Source organism: Dipodomys spectabilis, unplaced genomic scaffold (genome assembly GCF_019054845.1).
Source record: "Dipodomys spectabilis isolate Male_0828 unplaced genomic scaffold, ASM1905484v1 ptg000002l, whole genome shotgun sequence".
NCBI lineage: Eukaryota > Metazoa > Chordata > Mammalia > Rodentia > Heteromyidae > Dipodomys > Dipodomys spectabilis.
This window is the reverse complement of record NW_024870679.1, coordinates 48,578,001-48,598,511: the sequence shown is the minus strand read 5'-3', so window position 1 is coordinate 48,598,511 and position 20,511 is coordinate 48,578,001. Positions and strand designations below refer to the sequence as shown.

General features: G+C 50.3%; 1 protein-coding gene across 1 annotated transcript in view; it reads left to right on the top strand.

Moving 5' to 3' along the window:
- Window positions 1–20,511, top strand: part of Hivep3 (HIVEP zinc finger 3) — a 135,145-nt gene that overhangs the window by 87,586 nt on the left and 27,048 nt on the right. The window contains exons 3-4 of the mRNA XM_042684202.1: window positions 2,946–8,566; window positions 11,430–11,575. Coding sequence (XP_042540136.1) covers window positions 3,515–8,566; window positions 11,430–11,575 — 5,198 coding nt within the window. The 5' untranslated portion in view covers window positions 2,946–3,514. The remainder of the gene's footprint in view (window positions 1–2,945; window positions 8,567–11,429; window positions 11,576–20,511) is intronic.

The following is a 20,511-nucleotide window of genomic DNA, read 5'->3' as shown; positions in this document are numbered from 1 at the left end:
ACAAAATGAATCATTAAGGACATTTGGGTGGCATGCTAGAGCATAAACTTGGCCATTAAATCTATAGTTATAAAAGGGAAGAATGGTAGTCCAGTTGAAATAAAAATCATTCTGTATAGCCAATATGCTAATGAGAGATACTGAGAAAATATTGGGAGCCTAGATAAAAAATATTGATATACCCAATATGAAAAGTTTACATAAGGCAATAAAAAATTTAATCCATTACATTTTTTGTTTAGAAACATAAACAAAATATATAAAAAAATAATCCCCTGAATGAAATAGTTGTTTAATACAGTTATGAGAAACTGATAAGATTTACTAGAATCAAGAAATAAAGATGTTAGCCAGGTACAGTGGCTCATACCTACAGTCCCAGCTACTTAGGAGGCAAAGATAAAAGAATTATGGTTTGAGGCCAGTCTGGGCAAAAAATTAGCAAGACACTATCTCATTAACAAATAAGCTAGCCTAGTGGTTCATATATGTAATCCAAGCTACCCTGGCAGTGGAGGTTAGAGACTCACTCCCAGGCCAGCTACAGGCAAAAGCACAAGACCCTACAAAAAATAAAGGAAGGGCCGAAACTGTTGCTTAGGTGAGGCCCTTAGTTCAAACACCAGTATGGATTGAGGGAGGGGAGTAGGGTGTGATAAGCAGACAATCAAACCATTTTCAGTCCTCCAGGAATGGCCCCCAGTGTGAGCTGGTGTATTTGTTCCAAAATAGGCTAATAAACTATGGCTTCAACAGAAGCCAGTATATTTCTCTCCTGATGACAGGAGTCTGTGCTTCAATCATACTATCATCTGTTCTTCTTATCTCACCATATAGCCTATGGCCTTGAGCCCTAGGTCCCCAGCTACTGAAGCTGGAAGCAAGTTTACTTCCTTGGCATTTTGAGATCAGTGTGTTATTATAGTCAGTCAGGTTTTCGACTGGCCTTGAGCTATGGGGCATATGTGTAACTACACAAATTATAAGCAAAGAACTGTGTTAAGCCCCACAAATCTGGGGTTACATTGACATAGAAGCAACCTGGCCACAGGGCCCCAATCCCCGTCTTGTCTTGGCCTTATCTCACTTGGCCGGTATCCCAGGATCCTCAGCCTGGAGTCTGAGACAGATTGCAGCTGGCTCCCTGCCAGGACTAGTGGCATTGCCTGCCCAATGGAGGCCAGCTCCCATATCCCCTGGGAATGTCCTCTGGGTGTCTGCTTTTAGGTTCCAGCCATGTGGGCCCAACTTTGGAAACAGAAGGTGCTTTCCTGATTTTATTTATGTTATAATTATCTTGAATTCTTTGTGAACCCAGATTTACAAAAACAAAAAGGAATGAACTTGCAGGGTATAATTTTTAGCTAAAAGATGGAATCATCTGTTCTTCCACAGCATATCATGAGGTCTGAGATCCTGCCCTTTGACTCTTACAGACTTGTTCATTTTCCAAGACCCTAGAAGTGAAATGAGCAAACTGTTCAAGTCTGTGCCAGAAAACCATTGAAAAGCAAGACAAGGATAGAAATGGAGCCAGGAGTCAAAATATCAGGGTTGGGAAACACAGAAGAGAGAAACCCAGAAACACTGGCCAAGTCCTTCAGGACCTCACCTGGGGTGGGAAAGACACTGGAGAAAGGGCAGAGGGACAAATTAACTTAGAGGCTTGGGTCAGGTTGGTCATTTTCTGTCTGTAGGCCTGAACTAGGAAGTCAATCATAGTGACGTACAAATTTGAAATTTGATCCTGCCCCTGGGGAGAAAGGCCCCGAAAAAGCCTCCAGCCTAGAAAGTCCAGGCCACCCAAAGAGAATGCAGTGCATGCATCTGCAGAGAGGGTCCACTCCGACCAGCAGACCAGCTTTGTTCCCCACTCTTGGCAAGGTGCCATCTCCTGAGCACTTTCCAATACCTCCCTGGAGCCCTAACGGAGCAAGAAAAATCTGCAAAGCTGGAGGAACCCTCTGGAAGGATCTTCCTGAAGAACTGTTGGATCAGTGTGATGGTCGCAGCCAGGTTGGAGTGTGAGTCCTCCAAGGCTATGGCATAGTTTGCAGCTTTCCCTGAAACACAGGCTGAGGACCGAGTTAGCAAGGGGGACACAAGATGAACCACGTCCCTTGTGGCACTTTAAAATCCACAATGAGAAAGATCAATGGAGAATAATATACCCCTTGAGCTCATCCTGAACACTCACGAACATTTCTCCTGCTCTGGACCAGACCCAACTGTAGTTCATCCACCACATCCACATTCATTACCTTGTCCAACACCAATGTGGCCACCAAGTGCAGGGGAGGCTAAAATTGCTATTACTCATTTTACAGGCAAGGTAGTAGAGGCTAGATGAGCTAGAACTCCCACAGAATGGGTTACAGAGTAGGAAGGAGAGCTTAGACCTCCTGACTTAATTGTCCTGCAGTCCCAGAGCCTGCCCTGCCTCCAGCTCCCAATACCCCATACAGCCAGTGTCAGAAACACAAGCACATACCGGGCACCTGTAGCTCATACTTGTAATCCTCCTCAGGAGGCTGAGATCTGAGGATCATGGTTCAAAGAAGCCCGAGTAGAAAAATCCATGAGACTCTGGTCTCCAGGTAGCCACCAGAAAGCCAGATTTGGAGGTGTGGCTTAAGTGGTAGAGCATAGCCTTGAACAAAAAAGCTCAAGGACATCATCCAGATCCTGAGTTCAAATAGGACTAGCACATACTCACACATACACACACAAGCACTCATTGTTAGGTGGGTGAGGGCAGAATGAGCAATGCTTGGGCGTGAGGAGCTAGGGATACCACAGCTTTCTCTTGGTAACCATTTGTGGGGGGGGTGTCTCATTCAGCTTTGATTCTGAGTCCCAGCTGACCAGACCATGGATGATGTGTCATAGTAACTGCCCTCTCTGTCTTATATGTATGTGTCTTTGTGTATGTTCTTGTCTTATAGAAGAGTGTGATTTCTCCTTCTGGGCCATTCGTTGATCTCCAATGTGGAACTAAAGTGAAGAGGCCAGGACGGAGCCTCCACCAGCATCCAGTGTGACATCTCCTGAGCTGGGCCAAGGGATGCCTGGGCCATGGACACAGAGGTCCCCAACCTTCAGCCATTTGCATAGTACACAGGGGACTTGTGGGGGCCACTTGTCACTGCCAAAGGACATGATACAATGGCACTACTGACATCCTCCATGCTGTTTTCATGACAGACATATGGGCAGGAAGCACTGTCATGCTTTCTGTCTGTGAAGTCAAGGGCCATGCCTCACTGATTACAAATGGCTTGGGCCCTGATGACCTGCTCTGAATCTACTTTCAGCCAGTGACACTTGCAAAAAAAAAAAAAAAGAAGAAGAAGAAGAAAGAAAAAGAAAAATCCAAAAGCCGTCTTGGGGTCGGCTTCCACAGCTCTTGACCCATGTGGTCAAAGCTGGACAGCTCCTTGGGACACTCAGATTCTTCATAAATGCAGCCTGCCCCAACCCTCCCTAAATAGCATCTGAAGTCTCCAGGAAGGTCATGGATCCTGAACAAAGTGTCAAGGGTACCAAGAAGGTGGAGGGAAGTCCCCGGAAGCGGCTGACTAAAGGAGAAGCTGTTCAGACCAGTGTCTCCTCCAGCACCCCCTACGCAAGCAGTAGCACATCTGCCACCCAGGAGAGCACCTCCCAAGAGCTCCTAGCCCCGCAGCCCTTTCCAGGCCCCTCATCAGTTCTTAGAGAAGGCTCTCAGGAGAAAATGGGCCAACAGCAAAAGCCCCCCAGAAGGCCCTCCATCGAGACCTCTGTCCACATCTCACAGCTTCCACAGCACCCCCTGACACCAGCGTTCCTGTCACCCGGAAAACCTGAGCATCTCCTAGAAGGGTCTACGTGGCAACTGGTCGACCCCATGAGACCTGGACCTTCAGGTTCCTTTGTGACCCCTGGGCTCCATCCACAGAGCCAGCTCCTCCCTTCCCATGCCTCCATCCTTCCCCCTGAGGAACTACCTGGCATCCCCAAGGTCTTTGTACCCCGACCTTCCCAGGTCACCCTGAAGACTACAGAAGAAGCCCACAAGAAAGAGAGGAAACCCCAGAAACCAGGCAAGTACATCTGCCAGTACTGCAGCCGGCCCTGCGCCAAGCCCAGTGTGCTACAGAAACACATCCGCTCACACACAGGCGAGAGGCCCTACCCCTGCGGCCCCTGCGGCTTCTCCTTTAAGACCAAGAGCAACCTCTACAAGCACAGGAAGTCTCATGCCCATCGCATCAAAGCGGGCCTGGCGTCAGGTACTGGCAGTGAGCTGTATCCTCCGGGGTTGGAGATGGAGAGGATCCCTGGGGAGGAATTTGAGGAACCCACCGAGGGAGAAAGCACAGACTCTGATGAAGAAACTGCCACCACATCTGGCCCCCCTACAGAGGCCTCCCCCAGACCTAAGCACCCTCTTCTATCCAGCAGCTTGTACAGCTCTGGGAGTCACAGTTCCAGTCATGAACGCTGCTCCCTGTCCCAGTCCAGCACGGCAACATCATTGGAGGACCCCACCCCATTTGTGGAACCCTCATCCGAGCATCCTCTGAGCCATAAACCCGAAGACACCCACACAATTAAGCAGAAGCTGGCCCTGCGTCTGAGTGAAAGGAAGAAAGTAATTGATGAGCAAGCATTTCTGAGCCCGGGCAGCAAAGGCAGTACTGAATCTGGGTACTTCTCCCGCTCTGAGAGTGCTGAACAACAAGTCAGTCCCCCAAACACCAATGCTAAGTCCTATGCGGAGATCATTTTTGGCAAGTGTGGGAGGATCGGGCAGCGAACCACCATGCTGACAGCTACTTCCACCCAGCCTCTGCTGCCCCTGTCTGCAGAAGATAAGCCCAGCCTGGTGCCTTTGTCTGTGCCCCGGACCCAGGTGATTGAGCACATCACAAAACTCATCACCATCAATGAGGCTGTGGTGGACACCAGTGAGATTGACAGTGTGAAGCCCAGGAGGAGCTCTCTGACCAGGCGCAGTAGCATGGAGTCCCCCAAGTCCAGTCTCTACCGGGACCCCCTGTCATCCCACGGTGAGAAGACAAAGCCGGAACAATCACTACTAAGCCTCCAGCACCCACCCAGCACCACCCCCCCTGTGCCTCTGCTTAGAAGCCACTCAATGCCTTCCGCCGCCTGTACCATCAGCACCCCCCATCACACTTTCCGCGGTAGCTACTCCTTTGATGACCACATCACCGATTCCCAGGCTCCAAGCCACAGCAGTCCGGTGTTTACCTCCCATCCCCGGATGCTGAAGCGCCAGCCGGCCATTGAACTACCTTTGGGAGGTGAGTACAGTTCAGAGGAGCCCGGACCAAGCAGCAAAGATGCAGCCTCCAAGCCCTCAGAGGAACCAGAACCCAAGGAAAGTGAACTGACCAAAAAGACCAAGAAGGGATCAAAGCCAAAAGGGATGACCTATGAATGCACCATCTGTGGCGCTCGGTACAAGAAGAAGGACAATTACGAAGCCCATAAAAAGTACTACTGCTCGGAGCTCCAGATCACAAAGCCTCTCTCTGCAGGTGCCCGTGCCTCTCCAGAAGCTGAAAAGGGCCAAGCAGAGCATGAGCCGTGGTCCCAGATGATGCATTATAAACTGGGGGCCACCTTGGAACTCACCCCACTGAGGAAGAGAAGAAAAGAGAAGAGCCTTGGGGATGAGGAAGAACCACCCGCGTTTGAGTTGACCAAAAGTCAGTTTAGCAGCCCTGGACCATCTGACACTGCTCGGAACCTCCCCCAGGAGCCCACCAAGTCACCAGCAGAGCCAAGTAAATCACTGGAGGGAACCACAAGCTTCCAGCCAAGGACTCCCAAGCCAGGATCTGGGTCAGAATCAGGGAAGGAAAGGAGAACAACATCCAAAGAGATTTCTGTCATCCAGCATACCAGCTCCTTTGAGAAGTCTGACCCTCACGAGCAGTCCAGTGGCCTAGAAGGGGAAGACAAGCCCTTGGCCCAGTTCTCAACCCTGCCACCTGCCCCGCCAGGCCGTCCAGCTCACTCCCTGCAGCCTAGGTTAGTACGCCAGCCCAATATTCAAGTCCCTGAGATCCTGGTGAGTGAGGAGCCTGACCGACCAGACACAGAGCCCGAGCCACCCCCAAAGGAACCTGAAAAGACAGAGGAGTTTCAGTGGCCCCAGCGCAGCCAGACACTCGCCCAGCTCCCTGCCGAGAAGCTGCCTCCCAAGAAGAAGAGGCTGCGCCTAGCAGAGATGGCCCAGTCATCGGGGGAGTCTAGCTTTGAGTCATCTGTGCCTCTGTCTCGCAGTCCCAGCCAGGAAAGCAGTATCTCTCTGAGTGGCTCCAGCCGCTCAGCCTCGTTTGACAGGGAGGACCATGGGAAAGTTGAGGTCCCTGGGCCCTCATCCGAAGTCCGCTCCAAACCCACGGGCACCCACATGCTGACTGTCCCCAGCCACCACCCGCATGCCCGAGAGATGCGGAGGTCAGCCTCAGAGCAGAGCCCCAACGTGTCCCATTCTACACAAATGACTGAGGCACGCAGCAAATCCTTTGACTACGGCAGCTTGTCTTTGGCAGGCCCGGCTGCAGCAGCGCCAGCTGCCCCACCAACCCCAGCAGCCCCACCAGAGAGGAGAAAATGCTTTTTGGTGAGGCAGGCGTCTCTGAGCCGGCCTCCAGAAGCTGAGCTAGAGGCCACCCCAAAGGGAAGGCAGGAAAGCGAGGAGCCACAGCCCTCTTCCTCCAAACCTTCGGCCAAAAGCTCAGTGCCCCAGATCTCCTTGGCAGTCACCTCGCACACTGGGCACCCAGGAAGCAAGAGCCAGGTGCAGGACAGGCCCCCACTGGGGTCCACCCCACCCTACACAGAAGCCCTGCAGGTGTTCCACACCCCTGTCGCCCAGCTGCCCCTGCAGGAGAAGCCATACTTGCCCCCACCCGTCTCCCTCTTCTCCTTCCAGCATCTCTTGCAGCATGAACCGGGACAGTCTTCAGACTTCATGGCCACCCAGGCCATGGCAGGCCTCCTCTCCTCCCCATACTCCATGCCCCCACTCCCTCCTTCTGTATTTCAAGCCCCACCGCTTCCTCTTCAACCTACTGTCCTGCACCCCAGCCAGCTCCATCTTCCCCAGCTTCTGCCTCACCCTGCCAGTATCCCCTTCCGACAGCCCCCCTCATTCCTCCCCATGCCACACCCTGCTTCCTCAGCACTCTCTTCCGGGTTTTACCTGCCTGTGCCATCCCAGTTTGCACTGCAGCTCCCTGGGGAGGTGGAAAGCCATCTGCCCCCAATCAAAACTAGCCTGGCCCCACTGGCAACAGGACCTTCTGGCCCCTCCAGCAGCACTGAGTTCAGCAGCAACATCCGGCTGCCCCCTGTGGCTCCTCTGACCAGCTCCCCAGAGCCCACCGCGGCCCTTCCACCTGCTCTGCCTGCTTGTGGGGACTCCGGGGCATCCCTGGTGGTGCCTGTCCGAATCCAGACCAACATGCCGTCCTATGGGAGTGCAATGTATACCACTCTTTCTCAGACCTTAGTGACCCAGTCCCCAGGCAGCTCAGTAAGCGTGGGTCTTCCCAAGTGTGAGGAGCTGCCAGCCGCAGGGACGGCTGTGTGCGGAACAGACGTGTACGACACCAGGCTCAGACCATCTGGGCTAAGCGAAGAGCAAAGCAGAAGTTTCCAGACTCCATACCTGAGAGTACCTGCGGCATTCCCTGAAAGAAAAGGCACCTCCTCCTCCTCGGAGGGGGTCTTGAGCCTGGAGGGAAGCTCATCAACAGCTGGGGGAAGCAAGCGTGTTCTCTCCCCAGCTGGCAGCCTTGAGCTCACCATGGAAACCCAGCAGCAGAAAAGGGTAAAGGAAGAGGAGGCTTCCAAGGTCCACGAGAAACTAGAGCTGGTGAAACCATGCAGTGTAGTGCTGACCAGCCCTGAGGATGGCAAGAGGCCAGAGAAATCCCACCAAGTCAGCCAGGGCCTGGGCAGGAGAGAGCCAGAAGCATTGTCCAGCCTGTCCTCTGATCCATCAGACCCAGAAGTTCCTCCTCTCTCTCATCATCCCACGTTGCCCCATGGGACAGCCTCAAGCTCAGAAGCTTTGAAGGACTATGCCCAGTCATCTGGAAAACCTCACCGAAGAGGGCTTTGTCCACTAAGCATGAAGCAAGAAGATTCCAAGGAACAGCTTGACCTCCCGCCCTTGGCACCTCCCAGCTCTCTGTCTCTGTCAGAAATATCCTCCAGAACAGCCAAGTCACAAGAAGGTACGGACTCAAAGAAGGTACTTCAGTTCCCCAGCCTCCACACGACCACTAATGTCAGTTGGTGCTATCTAAACTATATTAAGCCAAATCACATCCAGCATGCAGATAGGAGGTCCTCTGTTTACGCTGGTTGGTGCATAAGTTTGTACAACCCCAACCTTCCAGGGGTTTCCACTAAAGCTGCTTTGTCCCTCCTGAGGTCTAAGCAGAAGGTGAGCAAAGAGACATACACCATGGCCACAGCTCCACATCCTGAGTCAGGAAGGCTCGTGCCAGCCAGCTCTCACAAGCCACGCATGACAGAGGTGAGTTCAGCTTTGTTCTTCTTATCACTGAATGCCAAAGCTCTTGATGGGCTTTTAAGGCCACATGGTCTTCAGGTTACATTTGTAGAACTAGAACCAGCCGAAGGAGACAAATTTTCGCCCTGACAACTGTGACTGCAAGGAAGCATACTTTTTGGGTTTCTTTACCAGTGTGTCCTTTGATTTATTGGAATAGATAACATTGCAATTGTGGCCAATAAAGTGATGGTTTATAATGCTACTTTCATAAAATGAGCTAAAATCTTCTAACTTTTCCACATTTCCTTCCAAAAGTATACCGGGCTAATACATTACTTTAACTTCATGGTTAACAAGTTGAGGCCTTTCTACAGTTATACTTTCTCTGGCCTCTGCTTGCATATCTCCGGTTCCAGAGAGCTCATCACCTCCTGGTTCAACCCAACCCATCGTTGAATAATGCTTTAAGAAAATTCTCTGTTACACGGAGCTGGCAGTTGTCATTCTGTGGCTTCCATTCTTTGTTAATTGTTCTGAAAACATCCTTTACTTAATCTAAGCACCTCAAAGATTTTTCCAACCATCTTCTTACAGGTCTAGGCCATCCTAGCACATTTGCGTTTGACTTTTTACTTTTCTCTGTGTCTCAGCCCTAGAGAAACCCAAGTTGTGTGGGAGTCCACTTTGCTGCCACGTGCTCCTTCTTTTGTTTTTCTCCTTGTTCATTTTGACAAGCCCAGAACAAGGAAATTATCAATGAGCACTCCAGTGTCAAATTGCCATGGTTTGAATCTCACTAGCCCACCTACTTCCTGTGTGACCTGGGACTAGTTACTTCTCCTCTGTGCTGTGGTTTCTTCACTTTAAAACAGGGATAACAGCTGGGTACTAGTGGCTCATGCCTATAATTCTAGCTACTCAGGAGGCTGAGGTCTGAGGATCGTGGTTTGAAGCCAGCTCAGGAAAGAAAGTCCATGAGACTCTTATCTCCAATTAAATAGCAAAAAAGCCAAAAATGGGACTGTGGCTCAAGTGATAGAGTGCTAGCCTGGAGAAAAAAAAAGCTCAGGGACAGTGCCTGAGTTCAGGCCTCAAGACTCACACACACACACACACGCACACACACACATACACACACACACACACACACACACACACACATAACAATAATACTTATCTTACAGGACTATGGAGGATAAATAAATGAGTTAAAGTATACAAAGTGTGCATAAAACAGTAGATGGCCCATTGATACCCAGTAAATGTTTTTATCTATACTAATTCAGATTACCATTAAAAGCTAAAATGAAACTAGGCACTGGTGGTTCACTCCTATAATCCTAGCTTCTTATGAGACTGAAATCTGAGGATGTGGATTGTGGTTTGAAAGCCAGGCTAATTAAGCAAGAAAGTCCATGAGACTCTTATCTCCAAGTAACCAGCAAAAAGCTGGAAGTGGATCTGTGGCTCAAGTGATAGAGCACCTCTTGAACAAAAAAGCCAAGGGACAGTACCTAGACCCTGAGTTCAAGTCCCAGTACCAGTGCATGCATGTGTGCGTGCGCGCACATGCACACATGTATGCGCGCGCGCGCACGCGCGTGCGCACACACACACACACACACACACACACAAAGCTAAAATAAATCCTAGGTCTCCTATTCAGTGCTAACACTGTGTTTCTTGGTACCAAGGATCGTGCCACTGAAACCAACATCCTCCAGCTTGATTCAGGCATCACCACAGAGTATAAGGGAGAAGGTACCATCTGTCTGCTAGACCCTTTGGTCCCTCTTGAATCACAGGCCAGATGAGGAATAGAAACCATATGCTTGGAAATCCACAGGTGCTGTTCTGCCACAGTGGCAGTGTAGATTTTTGCTAGAACTCAGATTCCCTGTTTGCCAGGCAGGTGCTTTTTGTCCCAGCCCTCAGCCTGGCACCTGTGCTCCCTACACCTATGGTGGGTTCAAAGAACATGTTCTAGGAATAGTGGAAGTGGTCAATGCTAGCCCTCCTTATAGAGCCAGATCACTGAGGCTCAATACTTTGTCAAGAGAATGCAGTAGCCCAAAACTTTTACAGCTTCTGTGGGCTATGGTCAGTTAGCTTGCCCCTGGGCTTTGGTCCTAGTTCAGGAGGGTCAGGATCCTGGAAAGGCTGGACTCTACTCCCAGCTTTGTCCTTAACCAGCCGTGTGGCTTTGGCTTTCTGATCTATTAACGAGAATTGGACCAGTTAATTCCAAAGATAGAGTATAGTCTTTATTTGTTCAGTATCCTTTGGGCCTCTTCACTGAAGTAGACCTGTTTTGGGTGCCAAGGTGATTGAGGAAAACAGGATACGGATAAAGACCTGTTCCCAGGAGCTCCCAGATTCATACAAAAGAACAAGAGAAAAGCAACTCCCATAAGAACGTTAACTGAGGCCGGGCGCCAGTGGCTCACGCCTGTAATCCTAGCTACTCGAGGCTGAGATCTGAGGATCGTGGTTCAAAGCCAGCCCAGGCAGGAAAGTCCGAGAGACTCTTATCTCCAATGAACCACTGGAAAACCAGAAGTGGTGATGTGGCTCAGGCGGTAGAGCGCTTGCCTTGAGCTGAAGAGCACAAGGACAGCACCCAAGCCCAGAGTTCAAGCCCCATAACTAACCCCAAAAAAAGTAAGAACGAACGTTAACTGAGAGTCCTGGATAGAGGGGAGGCTGCACCTCAGTGGATCAGTTCTTTGATTCTATTGAGTACTTGGCACTGCTCCAGCAGGAAGGGGGAGGATCAGGGGAGTCTCTGTGCATGTCTTCAATGCCATTCAAGACAATATTGGGACACTTCTAGCCCAGAGTACAAATTTAACCAGCAGTGATTTGTCGTCCCTGCGGTGGGCAGGTGCACCTCTCGTCACTGGTTTCCCCAGAAGGCCAGAAAGACATAACTAGAGTGGAGAAAGAAGAGGAGAAGCGAGGGAAGCCGGAAGAGGATGCTCCTGCCTCCAAGAGAGGGGAGCCGGCGAGGATCAAAATCTTCGAAGGAGGGTAAGACACTCACCTGGATTTCAGTCTGCTTCCTAGGTATATAATAAGAGGCCGTGCTGCCCATGCAGGGCAGTGCCCCCGGGTGCCCATGGTTCCTGCAATGCCTCTCTGCATTGGGGGACTCATGAGCTTCCCATTTGAGAACATTTGGTGGGAGGGAGGGTCCTTGCTGAGATGTTTGGTGTTTGCTGAGGACCTGGGAGTCCAGTCCTTTCTCCATCCTTGAATCCTCGGCTGCTGGCCGAGATGGTGGGTCTCCTGTGGCTGCTGTCTGGACTACCAATTCCTTGGAAATGTGTTTCTCAGAAGTCACTTCTGTCTGCCCAGGTCATCCCCACATGCCCAGTTTTCCATGGGTACTCACTCAGGCCCTGCGCATGAGGCTGCCACTCCTTCAGACTGGCTGGGCTTGAGGCTGACTGATTGCAGCCCTGGTTATTAACCTTCTGTGCTCACCTTTGGAAACCTGATGAGCTATGTGTTTCAGAACTTGCCACTCTGGGAACCTTCTGGGCTCTAGTAGTGCACCTTGCTTTAGATGTGCTTTGCAAAAATTCCTCGTGCCAGCTGTGTTCTTTGTGGCTGCGTGTCTGCTTCCAAGGTGTGGTGTCTGTGAGCAGGTGCCTTGGTGTCTGTCTCAGGGTCTTGTGTCTGTGTCCCTCTTGTGATCGAGGTGGTTGGTCCCAGTCCTACGTGGTCTGGAAGGACAACAGTGTGTAGGAAAACTGACCTCCAAACCTTGGTCAACATGAGCTGTCACTGGGGGCCTGTGATACTCCAGCACTTGGGACCAACAGGAGATCAAAATGACAGGTGCCTCAAGCAACAGGCACAAAAGCCCTCCAGACAGTTGAAAAAGAAGAAAACAGAGACTGCCACACTCCCCAAGATCCCCAGTTGGCATCCTCTGGTGGCACTAGTCTGAGGGTCTCTCAGAGGGGGGAGGGAGGGACTGGTTATCCCAATGATGGGAACAGGTCAAGGGGCACAAATGTCACTGAAGCACACTACTTCAATACCAGTCATGGTTCCATGGAGGAACACAGAACCAAAGGTGTTTCTGAACGCTGACCCTCTCTCTACTTGGTTTTCTGCTCATGCCATTTGGTTAAAGCGCCCTCTTGTGTCTCTGGATTCTCCTACCACTGAGTCCTTAGGATCCCAGGATTCATGCACGCATCAGGTTGCAGAGAAGTCGCCCTGTGGGGCTCTTGAGAAGCCACATGGTGATGTTTGCAGGCCGCAGGCCAGGAGTAGTTGACATTTGTGCCAGTGGCCTTCCAAGTAGAGGCCCAGTTCCCAACCCCTCTATCCCCCAAGCTGCTTGTGTTCCTCTGGGCAAGGTACTAGCGAAGTCCTCTCTCCAAACAGCTCCCTGCCACACACCTCTGCCTTCCTGTGAAAGGTAAGAAGCCACACCAGAGTCTGCCGCTCTCCTTGCAGCCTGAATAGTCTCCCCCTCCTCCTTGTCCCACGCAAGTTTTTTCACAAGTCACACCTGCTATTCAGAATCTCTTTAGAGAAGAGGATTATCACCTCTGCTGCCATGCAGTGGTCCCAACTGTCCCTGTCCAACCCTTGCCATGCTCTGACTCTCTAATTCGGTGTTCCTATTTGTGAAGGGGACAGTAACACAACCATGGTATGGAGGTCCCAGGAGGCCTGTGATAAGGGCAAGGTACACAGGAGCTGAGCATCTGGACAGACATGGCGGGTCCAGACCCAGTGTGCCTCGTTTCTTAACTCCACCTCACTCTGCTGTCTGCTGTGGGAAATGTCATCTTCATTCTTACAGCTTGGGTTTTATGAGGCTGATGTCACCCTCGGGAGTATTTTCAAGTGTGAGAGAGAATGGAACACATGCTTGGAGTCTCATAAATGGGTCCAGGGATGCAGACCATCTATTTGACCAACCTACAAGCCACTAATGGAATTCCATCCCAGAACAACCCAGAATGCCTTGGGCCCTCCATTGGTATCACAGTGTAATATTACTTAGACTGGGTTCTTCCTTATTCATTTTCTTTCTTTTCCTTTTTTTAATACAATGTTTTTCACTCCAGTACCTGTTAGAGAAGGGTTTGTAAATGGGGCCTGGTCACTAAGTCCACCAACGGATCTAGGCCAATGCAGCCCCCAAAAGGAGGAAACAAAGTATAGTCTATCATGTGCCAGTTTTAAACTTTTCCCCTTCTGGAAGTTTAAGGTCTTTGCTCCTGTCCATTTGGCCAGAGAAAGTCACATGGCCTCAACAAGGCCCTCAAAGTGGGATCATACAGTTCTACCTGTGCTTGGAAGAACCTGAAACATTCTGTAGCTAGTGCTGGTGATAACACCAGTCTGTTTGCCATCTGTCTGTGACTGGTTAGTTTTCCACAGGTGTTTCTAAATGTGTCCACATTGCTGTATAAAGATCCAGTTATGATGATGTGCTAATAAGCCAGGCAAGGAAGAGCAGATGCTGGGTGTACAGTATCCTCAAGTTGTTCCATTGCTAACCAGCCTCCCCCTTACTCTTTCTTGACCTCCAGTCCAGCAGTGAATCAAGGAGTCAGTCTTTCAGCCTTCATGGAGGACCTAATTAGTCAATGCCTTAGAGGTGCTCTGGGCTGATCGTCCAATCCTTAAAGTGTTTGGCAACCCAACCAAAGTTAATATGCAGGGCCCTGTGCTGAGGTGGGGGCAGTGGGGGCTGAGGAGAAAACTGCCTGGGGGCTGGATCAGCTAAAAGAGTGTGGGACCAGGCCTGACAGGGTAGTAAGAGCGAAGAGCTGGGTAGTGAAGGAGTCTCTTCAACAGTCTAGAAGTGATGGAGGCCCACATAGCTGGCCAGCAAGATTCATTTCTTCTTGTCCTCAATGTCTCCCCAAACATCTACTTCCTTCCCTTCAAACCTCATCGCAGAGCTGAGCCTACACTCCTGAATTGTAGATTCTTGCTTTGGCTACCTCCTGCCCTCTTTGCTTGGGAGATCAACAACTCCTCAAGCCCAAACCCTCTACCTCTCACCCACATCTTCATCCACATCCAAACTTGGAGCAACACACCTGACCCTCTCATTCAGTGTCACCTTAAACTCCTCTCTTCCCCTTCCAATTAGTCCCTAAATGTTTTCTTCTTTTTTCAGTGTTGGAATTCGAACTCAGAGCCTCCTGCTTGTTAGGTGAGTGCGCTATCACTTGAGCCACAATCCCTGTCCTTTTTTCTTTTCATCTGTTTTGTTTTTCCTTATCAGATAGGGTCTCTGTCTAAGGTGACCTGGAGCCACAACTCTCCACCTCCCAAATAGCTGGGACCACAAGCATGTACCACCATGCCCAGCTTTAATTTGTCCCCAAATTCTGGTGTCCACACAAAGTTATCAAAGGCTCAGTATGGCTTCTTTTCACCCTCTCCTACTGCTCTGGCCAGCCATTCTACCAGCAGCAATGTTGGTCTCTTTGGGCTCCATTCGGTGTGGTTTTGCCTGTACTGTGCTTGGGTTCCAGAGCTTTCTTTGGCTGCATTACCCCTGGTCCCACCGCTCAGCCTGTTCCTTGTACTTCACCTCTACTGTCTACCTGGCTCTGCCCATTGGCAAATCCACGTGGTCCTCATAGGCTGGTGATACCCACCTCTGGCAAACCTCTCAGACCCCTCCACACACCATAGTTCTTTGTGTTACTTCTGTCCAACACTGATACTAAAACTCTATTTGTCTCCCTCAAGTCTCTTCTTGACTTGTTCCTGGGACAATGTTTTGTCCACACTATGTGTCAGCCCCTATTTAGTTGTCCTGGTTTCCTAGTATACAACCAACATTGCTGGTCACTTTCATACCTGAACAAAGCCTGTGTTTTCCAGACAGCTTTCTGGGAGTGGCATGGGGAATGTGTTGGCCCCCGCCCAGTCTGGTCATGTAGAAGGACTCTCCTGAGAAGCAGTGATTTCATACATACAAAGTTACATTGTTTGTAGAGAGTGATGATTTTTCTGACGTTGTCCTGACTCAACTTCTCTTGCTGCAAGGAGAGCTGGGAGCCCAGCCCAGCAAGCCAATCTAAAAGAGGAAGTGCCTGGAATTGATACGAAGTACCTGACTGCCAGCAGTGGCAGCCAGGGTGAGCCCTTGACACTGGGATCTGAAGGGAGTGATGAACTCGCCTGGTGAGACCCAGGAAGGCCAGGGCCTTCTGGGGTCGCACCCTCAGAAAGCATGGGTTTGGAGGGAGTGGCAGCCATGTGGGCTTGGAGCTGTAGTGCTGGGCAGTGACATGTCAGCTGGCCCAGGGGTTCTGCAGGGAAAGCTCAAGTGTGCTCCCCTGGGACAGCCAGGTCCCATCCCTCACAACGCATCCACACCTTGCTGCATCCAAATGAGCATTCCCGGAGTTAATTTTCCACCTTACAAACAGTCCTTTGACCATGGGGTATCCATCGCAACCCCTGTCACTCATGCCCTGTGCCTTCTGAAGCAGGCCTGTGGCCCCGTCTCCTCCCTGATCTGAGCTTACTGCCCTACCCCTGCTCCCATGCTCTAGCCAGTGGTCTCTTCTCTCTGTGTGAGACATGCTTCTGCCTCAGGGACTTTGTACTTGCTCTGGCCTCTGCCTTGAGAGCTTTAGTTTTTTTCCAGAGTGGCTCCCTCACCCTCTTAAGCCACCCTTCCATCACAAATTCCCAGACCAACTACTGTGAACTTACACCTTCTTCTGGCATGTGTGATACCTCCCCATCCCTCACTTCATTTTTTCCATCCATTTTTTCCTGCTGGTGTCTCCTTCACTTCAGCTAGTGAGTGTAAGAGCAAGGAGGGTAAGGCAGGAATTGAGGATGGCTACCACACTTTGGCTTAGATAGAAAGGGCAGGAGAGGAGCATGAGAACCACGCTGGGGGATTGGAGATCAGAGCATCGTGGGCCTCTAACTTTGAGGGACCCGTGATCTAAGTGAGGATGTTGAATGAGCTGTGTTATGATTAGTACACGGGGGGGGGGGGGGGGCTGGCCTCAGGAACAGGAAATGTGGACATGCAGGTTTAATTTGGGACTCTGGAACTAGATGGTGTCACCTGGGGTGATGGAGAAGGAAGGAAAGGAAAGGGCATTCAGGACCAAGCTCAGATGCACCAGCATGGAAAAAGCAAGTGGAGACACAGCAGCAAGGAGTTTAAAAAGGGACCAAGAGAAAGGCAGGAGGACACCCAGCCAAGTATAAAGTCCTAGAAACCAAGAGCAGGGCATGCACGGTGGGGCTAAGCTGAGCTGTGAGTTGCCTGGGAGCTCTGGACCATGGGAACCAGTGTCTGTTGGATAGAGCAGTGCTGGGGTTACTGATGGCCTTGATGGGAGTGGTTTCCATGGTGCAGGCTGATGTGCAGTTGAATCAGTGTGTATACCCTGTCCTAAGATGCCGGCTATGGAGGGAAACAGTGAAGATGGGGAGGGCCTGCATGAAGGGTGAGAAGGGCTGGCCAGCTTGTGTTTGAACCTGAGGTGCCCACAGCATGTGTGTTGAGAGACTGGTAATAAGGGGCAGGTGAGGATGCTGGTGAGGGAGGGGAGGAGAGGGTAGAAACAGTGTGAGGATTGGTCCAAAGCATGAGCAAGAAGGGGTAGCAATAGGCAGAATGGAAGACGCTAGCATAAATGCTCCCATAATCTGAGGTCTTAGTTGGGGAATGGGAGGGCTCCTAGCTCCAGCCCAAGCATCCACCCCATCCTGGACCATCTCTGTGAGCTCAAGGTCTACAGTGCAGATGTAAACAGCTGGATTGAAAGCAAGAAAGAAATTTCTGTTTCCAGGAAACCACTTAGATGCTTGGAAGAGTTATTCCTTTATAAAGATGATACCCAAATAAAAATATCCAGACATTAGTGTAGTTAGGTTGGTTCTGAAACCTTTCTTCTGATTCCTCAAAGGCTGTCCCAGGGGACATACTCCAGCCATTAACCGGGTTTGCTAGCACACACCTGTCATGTCAGCACTCTTGAGACTGAGGAGGGGGAGTGTAAAGCCAGCCTGAGCTATAAAGTACGCTTTGGTCTCAAATAAATGAAAAGAGAGAAACATAAGAGAGAGAAAGCTATTTCCCAACAAATCCCAAGTTATAGGTAGAAAAAGGAAATATATACAAAATTGTGAAAGAGGAAGGAAGGAAGGAAGGAAGGAAGGAAGGAAGGAAGGAAGGAAGGAAGGAAGGAAGGAAGGGAAGGAGGAGGGAGGGAAGGAAGGGAGGGAGGGAGGGAGGGAGGGAGGCAAGGAAAGAAGGGAGGGAGGGAGGGAGGGAGGGAGGGAGGCAAGGAAAGAAGGGAGGGAGGAAGGGAGGGAGGGAGGGAGGGAGGGAGGGAGGGAGGGAAACACTGGTTGTCAGACAGAAGGCCTAATGGGAAACACCTCTCTGCATCCAGTTCACATGTAAAGGTGAGTCCACGTTTTAGCTCTGGTGCTGGGTCCAGTCAGGGCAGTTCTTGTGGCCCTGTGCCTGCTGGACATTACCAACTGAACTCTGGTCTGGGAAAGAGACAAAACCCTCTCTTTCTACGTCAGAACTAAGCTTCACAACTCTTAAGTTATTTCACTGACAGTTTAAATGTGATCTTATGATTCTAAAAGCAGAAAATGATCTGGGTTTGCATTTTGCTTTCCACAAAGGCCATCCTTCAAGGCAAGGTATCCAGAGGGTGTGTGAGAGGTAAAAATAATGTTGGCACATTGTCTGACATGTGGAGTTCTAGGCTGGAAGTCAAGATGTCATTATATTTTTCTGTTGCTCTTGGAACAACTCAGGAAGAGTTTCAGTTCATCCTGGGGTCTGTTCATCCCTAGATAGGAAACTGCACAGAGATGTCAAATTTCACTAGCTGATGACCACAGCTGATGGTTTTTGTGAATAATTTCTTTGATTATTTTCCTTTCTCTGACTGTATCTCCTCTCTTTGAAGCTCTTGAGCTTCAGGAGGTTGGCCCTCCTGGCTTGCTCTCTCCGTTTCCACACAGATCTGCAGATTTTCTATTACTTGATATCTTTACCACAGTCTCGGTACTGCCTTGCACTATGTCTTCCAACTATTCTATTGGGGTTTTTCATTTCTTCTTTTTCCATTTTTAGTTTTCTAGAGCTCTTTTCCTGTCCCAGAAAAATTTCTTTCTTTCTTTTTTTCTTTTTTTGGGGGGGATAGTGCTGGAATTTGAACTCAAAGCCTCGTGCTTGCTAAGCAGATGCTATACCACTAACCCAAATGTTTCTCTTACTAGTATCCTGTTCTTGTTTGATAAAATTTAATATCTTTGCAAGGCCAGTAATCAGAGTTTTTTTCTTGTTGTTGTTGTTGTTTTTCCTTTATGGCTTCTATTTCTTTCCAGTTCCCATTGGTTATAATGTCTGTTAGGTCATTTTCTGGGTATCTGGAGGATTTGGGGGTCTTCTCTCACGTGCAGGCATTCTCACAGGTATTAGGCTGTGCCACTACCCCGAGCTCCCACATTTGGAAGACACATAGGGGACAGCCAATCGTCTGGAAAGCCAGAGTCAGTTCTAATGCCCCTCGGTACTTAGATTAGCACACAGGAAATGCTCAGCAAAAGTGGCCCTTTCCTCCCACTTACTTCTTCCTTCCTTCCTTCCTTCCTTCCTTCCTTCCTTCCTTCCTTCCTTCCTTCCTTCCTTCCTTCCTTCCTTCCTTCTTTCCTCTTCCTGCTTTCCTTCTCTCCTTTTCTCCCTCCCTCCCTCCACCAGCCTGGTCTGACTTTCCAGGCTTAGGTGGTCTTTCTGCCTAGCATGGAGCTGCTGGAGGCCAGAAGCCCAGGCCTATGTTTTGTGGTCCTGTAGGCACTGCCCAGCAGCAGAGAGAGAAAATTCTGCTCCAGTTCTATAGCTATGTTGCTTACGTGGGCAGTGACAATGTAAACAAACAAGAAAAATGACAAGTGGATTGTTGGACAGATGGAGTGTCTGGCAGGAGGGTTAGCATGGGTCCCTCTGGATTTTCTTAGCCTTGATTACAGGAAACATTTACCTTTCCTATTATTGGGCCTTGTTTGAAATGAGTTTTTCTCCAAGGAGGGAGGCCTGTGCTGTGGGCTGTGGAGTTGAGGCCTCTCAGCTGTCCTTGTGTACATACTGGGTCTCAGTTTCCCTGAGTTTGTCATTGGAAAAATGTAGACGAAGGGCTTGGGCTCTGGAGTCTGGACACCAGGGTTTGAGTCCTGCGTGCCATCACTGGCTCTGTGGTCTTTGGCTGCACCTTGGCTCTTGTGCACCTCAGTTTTCCCAGGGAGCTACGAGCAATGGCCACATGGTTTGGATTAAACCACTTCCAGCAACCACAGTGTGACAGGTGACCTTTTCGGCTGCCTCAGCACTGAGAACCACAGAGTTCGGCACTGAATACTGACAGGTGCTCAGAGAGAGCCTGTAGGAACGGCCATTTCCAGCCCTGATCTCCCTGAGGAACAGCTGCCCTTCTGCAAAGGTCAGAGAATCCAATAGAGCTCCTCCGTAGGTGTTCCTTCCTGGGCAGGAGTTTTGACAGTGTACCCAGCCCGAGATGAGGCACCTTGGGAGTCTGGGGGTCCTTTCAGAGACCAGAGTTAGATACTGGTTGGCCTGAACACACATAGCCAAAGGGAGGAGGAAGGCAAGGGGGAGCCTGGCCCCAAAGGCTTAGGGAAATGAGGAAGAAGTGGATCTCTCTCCATGGTTGGAGTCTCTTGGAGGAGGGCTGCCAGCTGGTGGTGTGATAGAAGATAAACTTCCCAAAGCAGCACAGGGTAGAGGCTAGCCATTGTTCAATAGGAAGACCTGTCTCAGGTGACTATGCAGCCACAGGTTGCTGGAGCCTCCTACAGCAGCAGGTGCAGAGCCACATGGCTACCCTGGGTGCAACCTATGAACCCTAGCAGAGCCTGTGGTATGAAATGGACAGTCCTTTAAATGTGAACTGGATGCAGGGTGG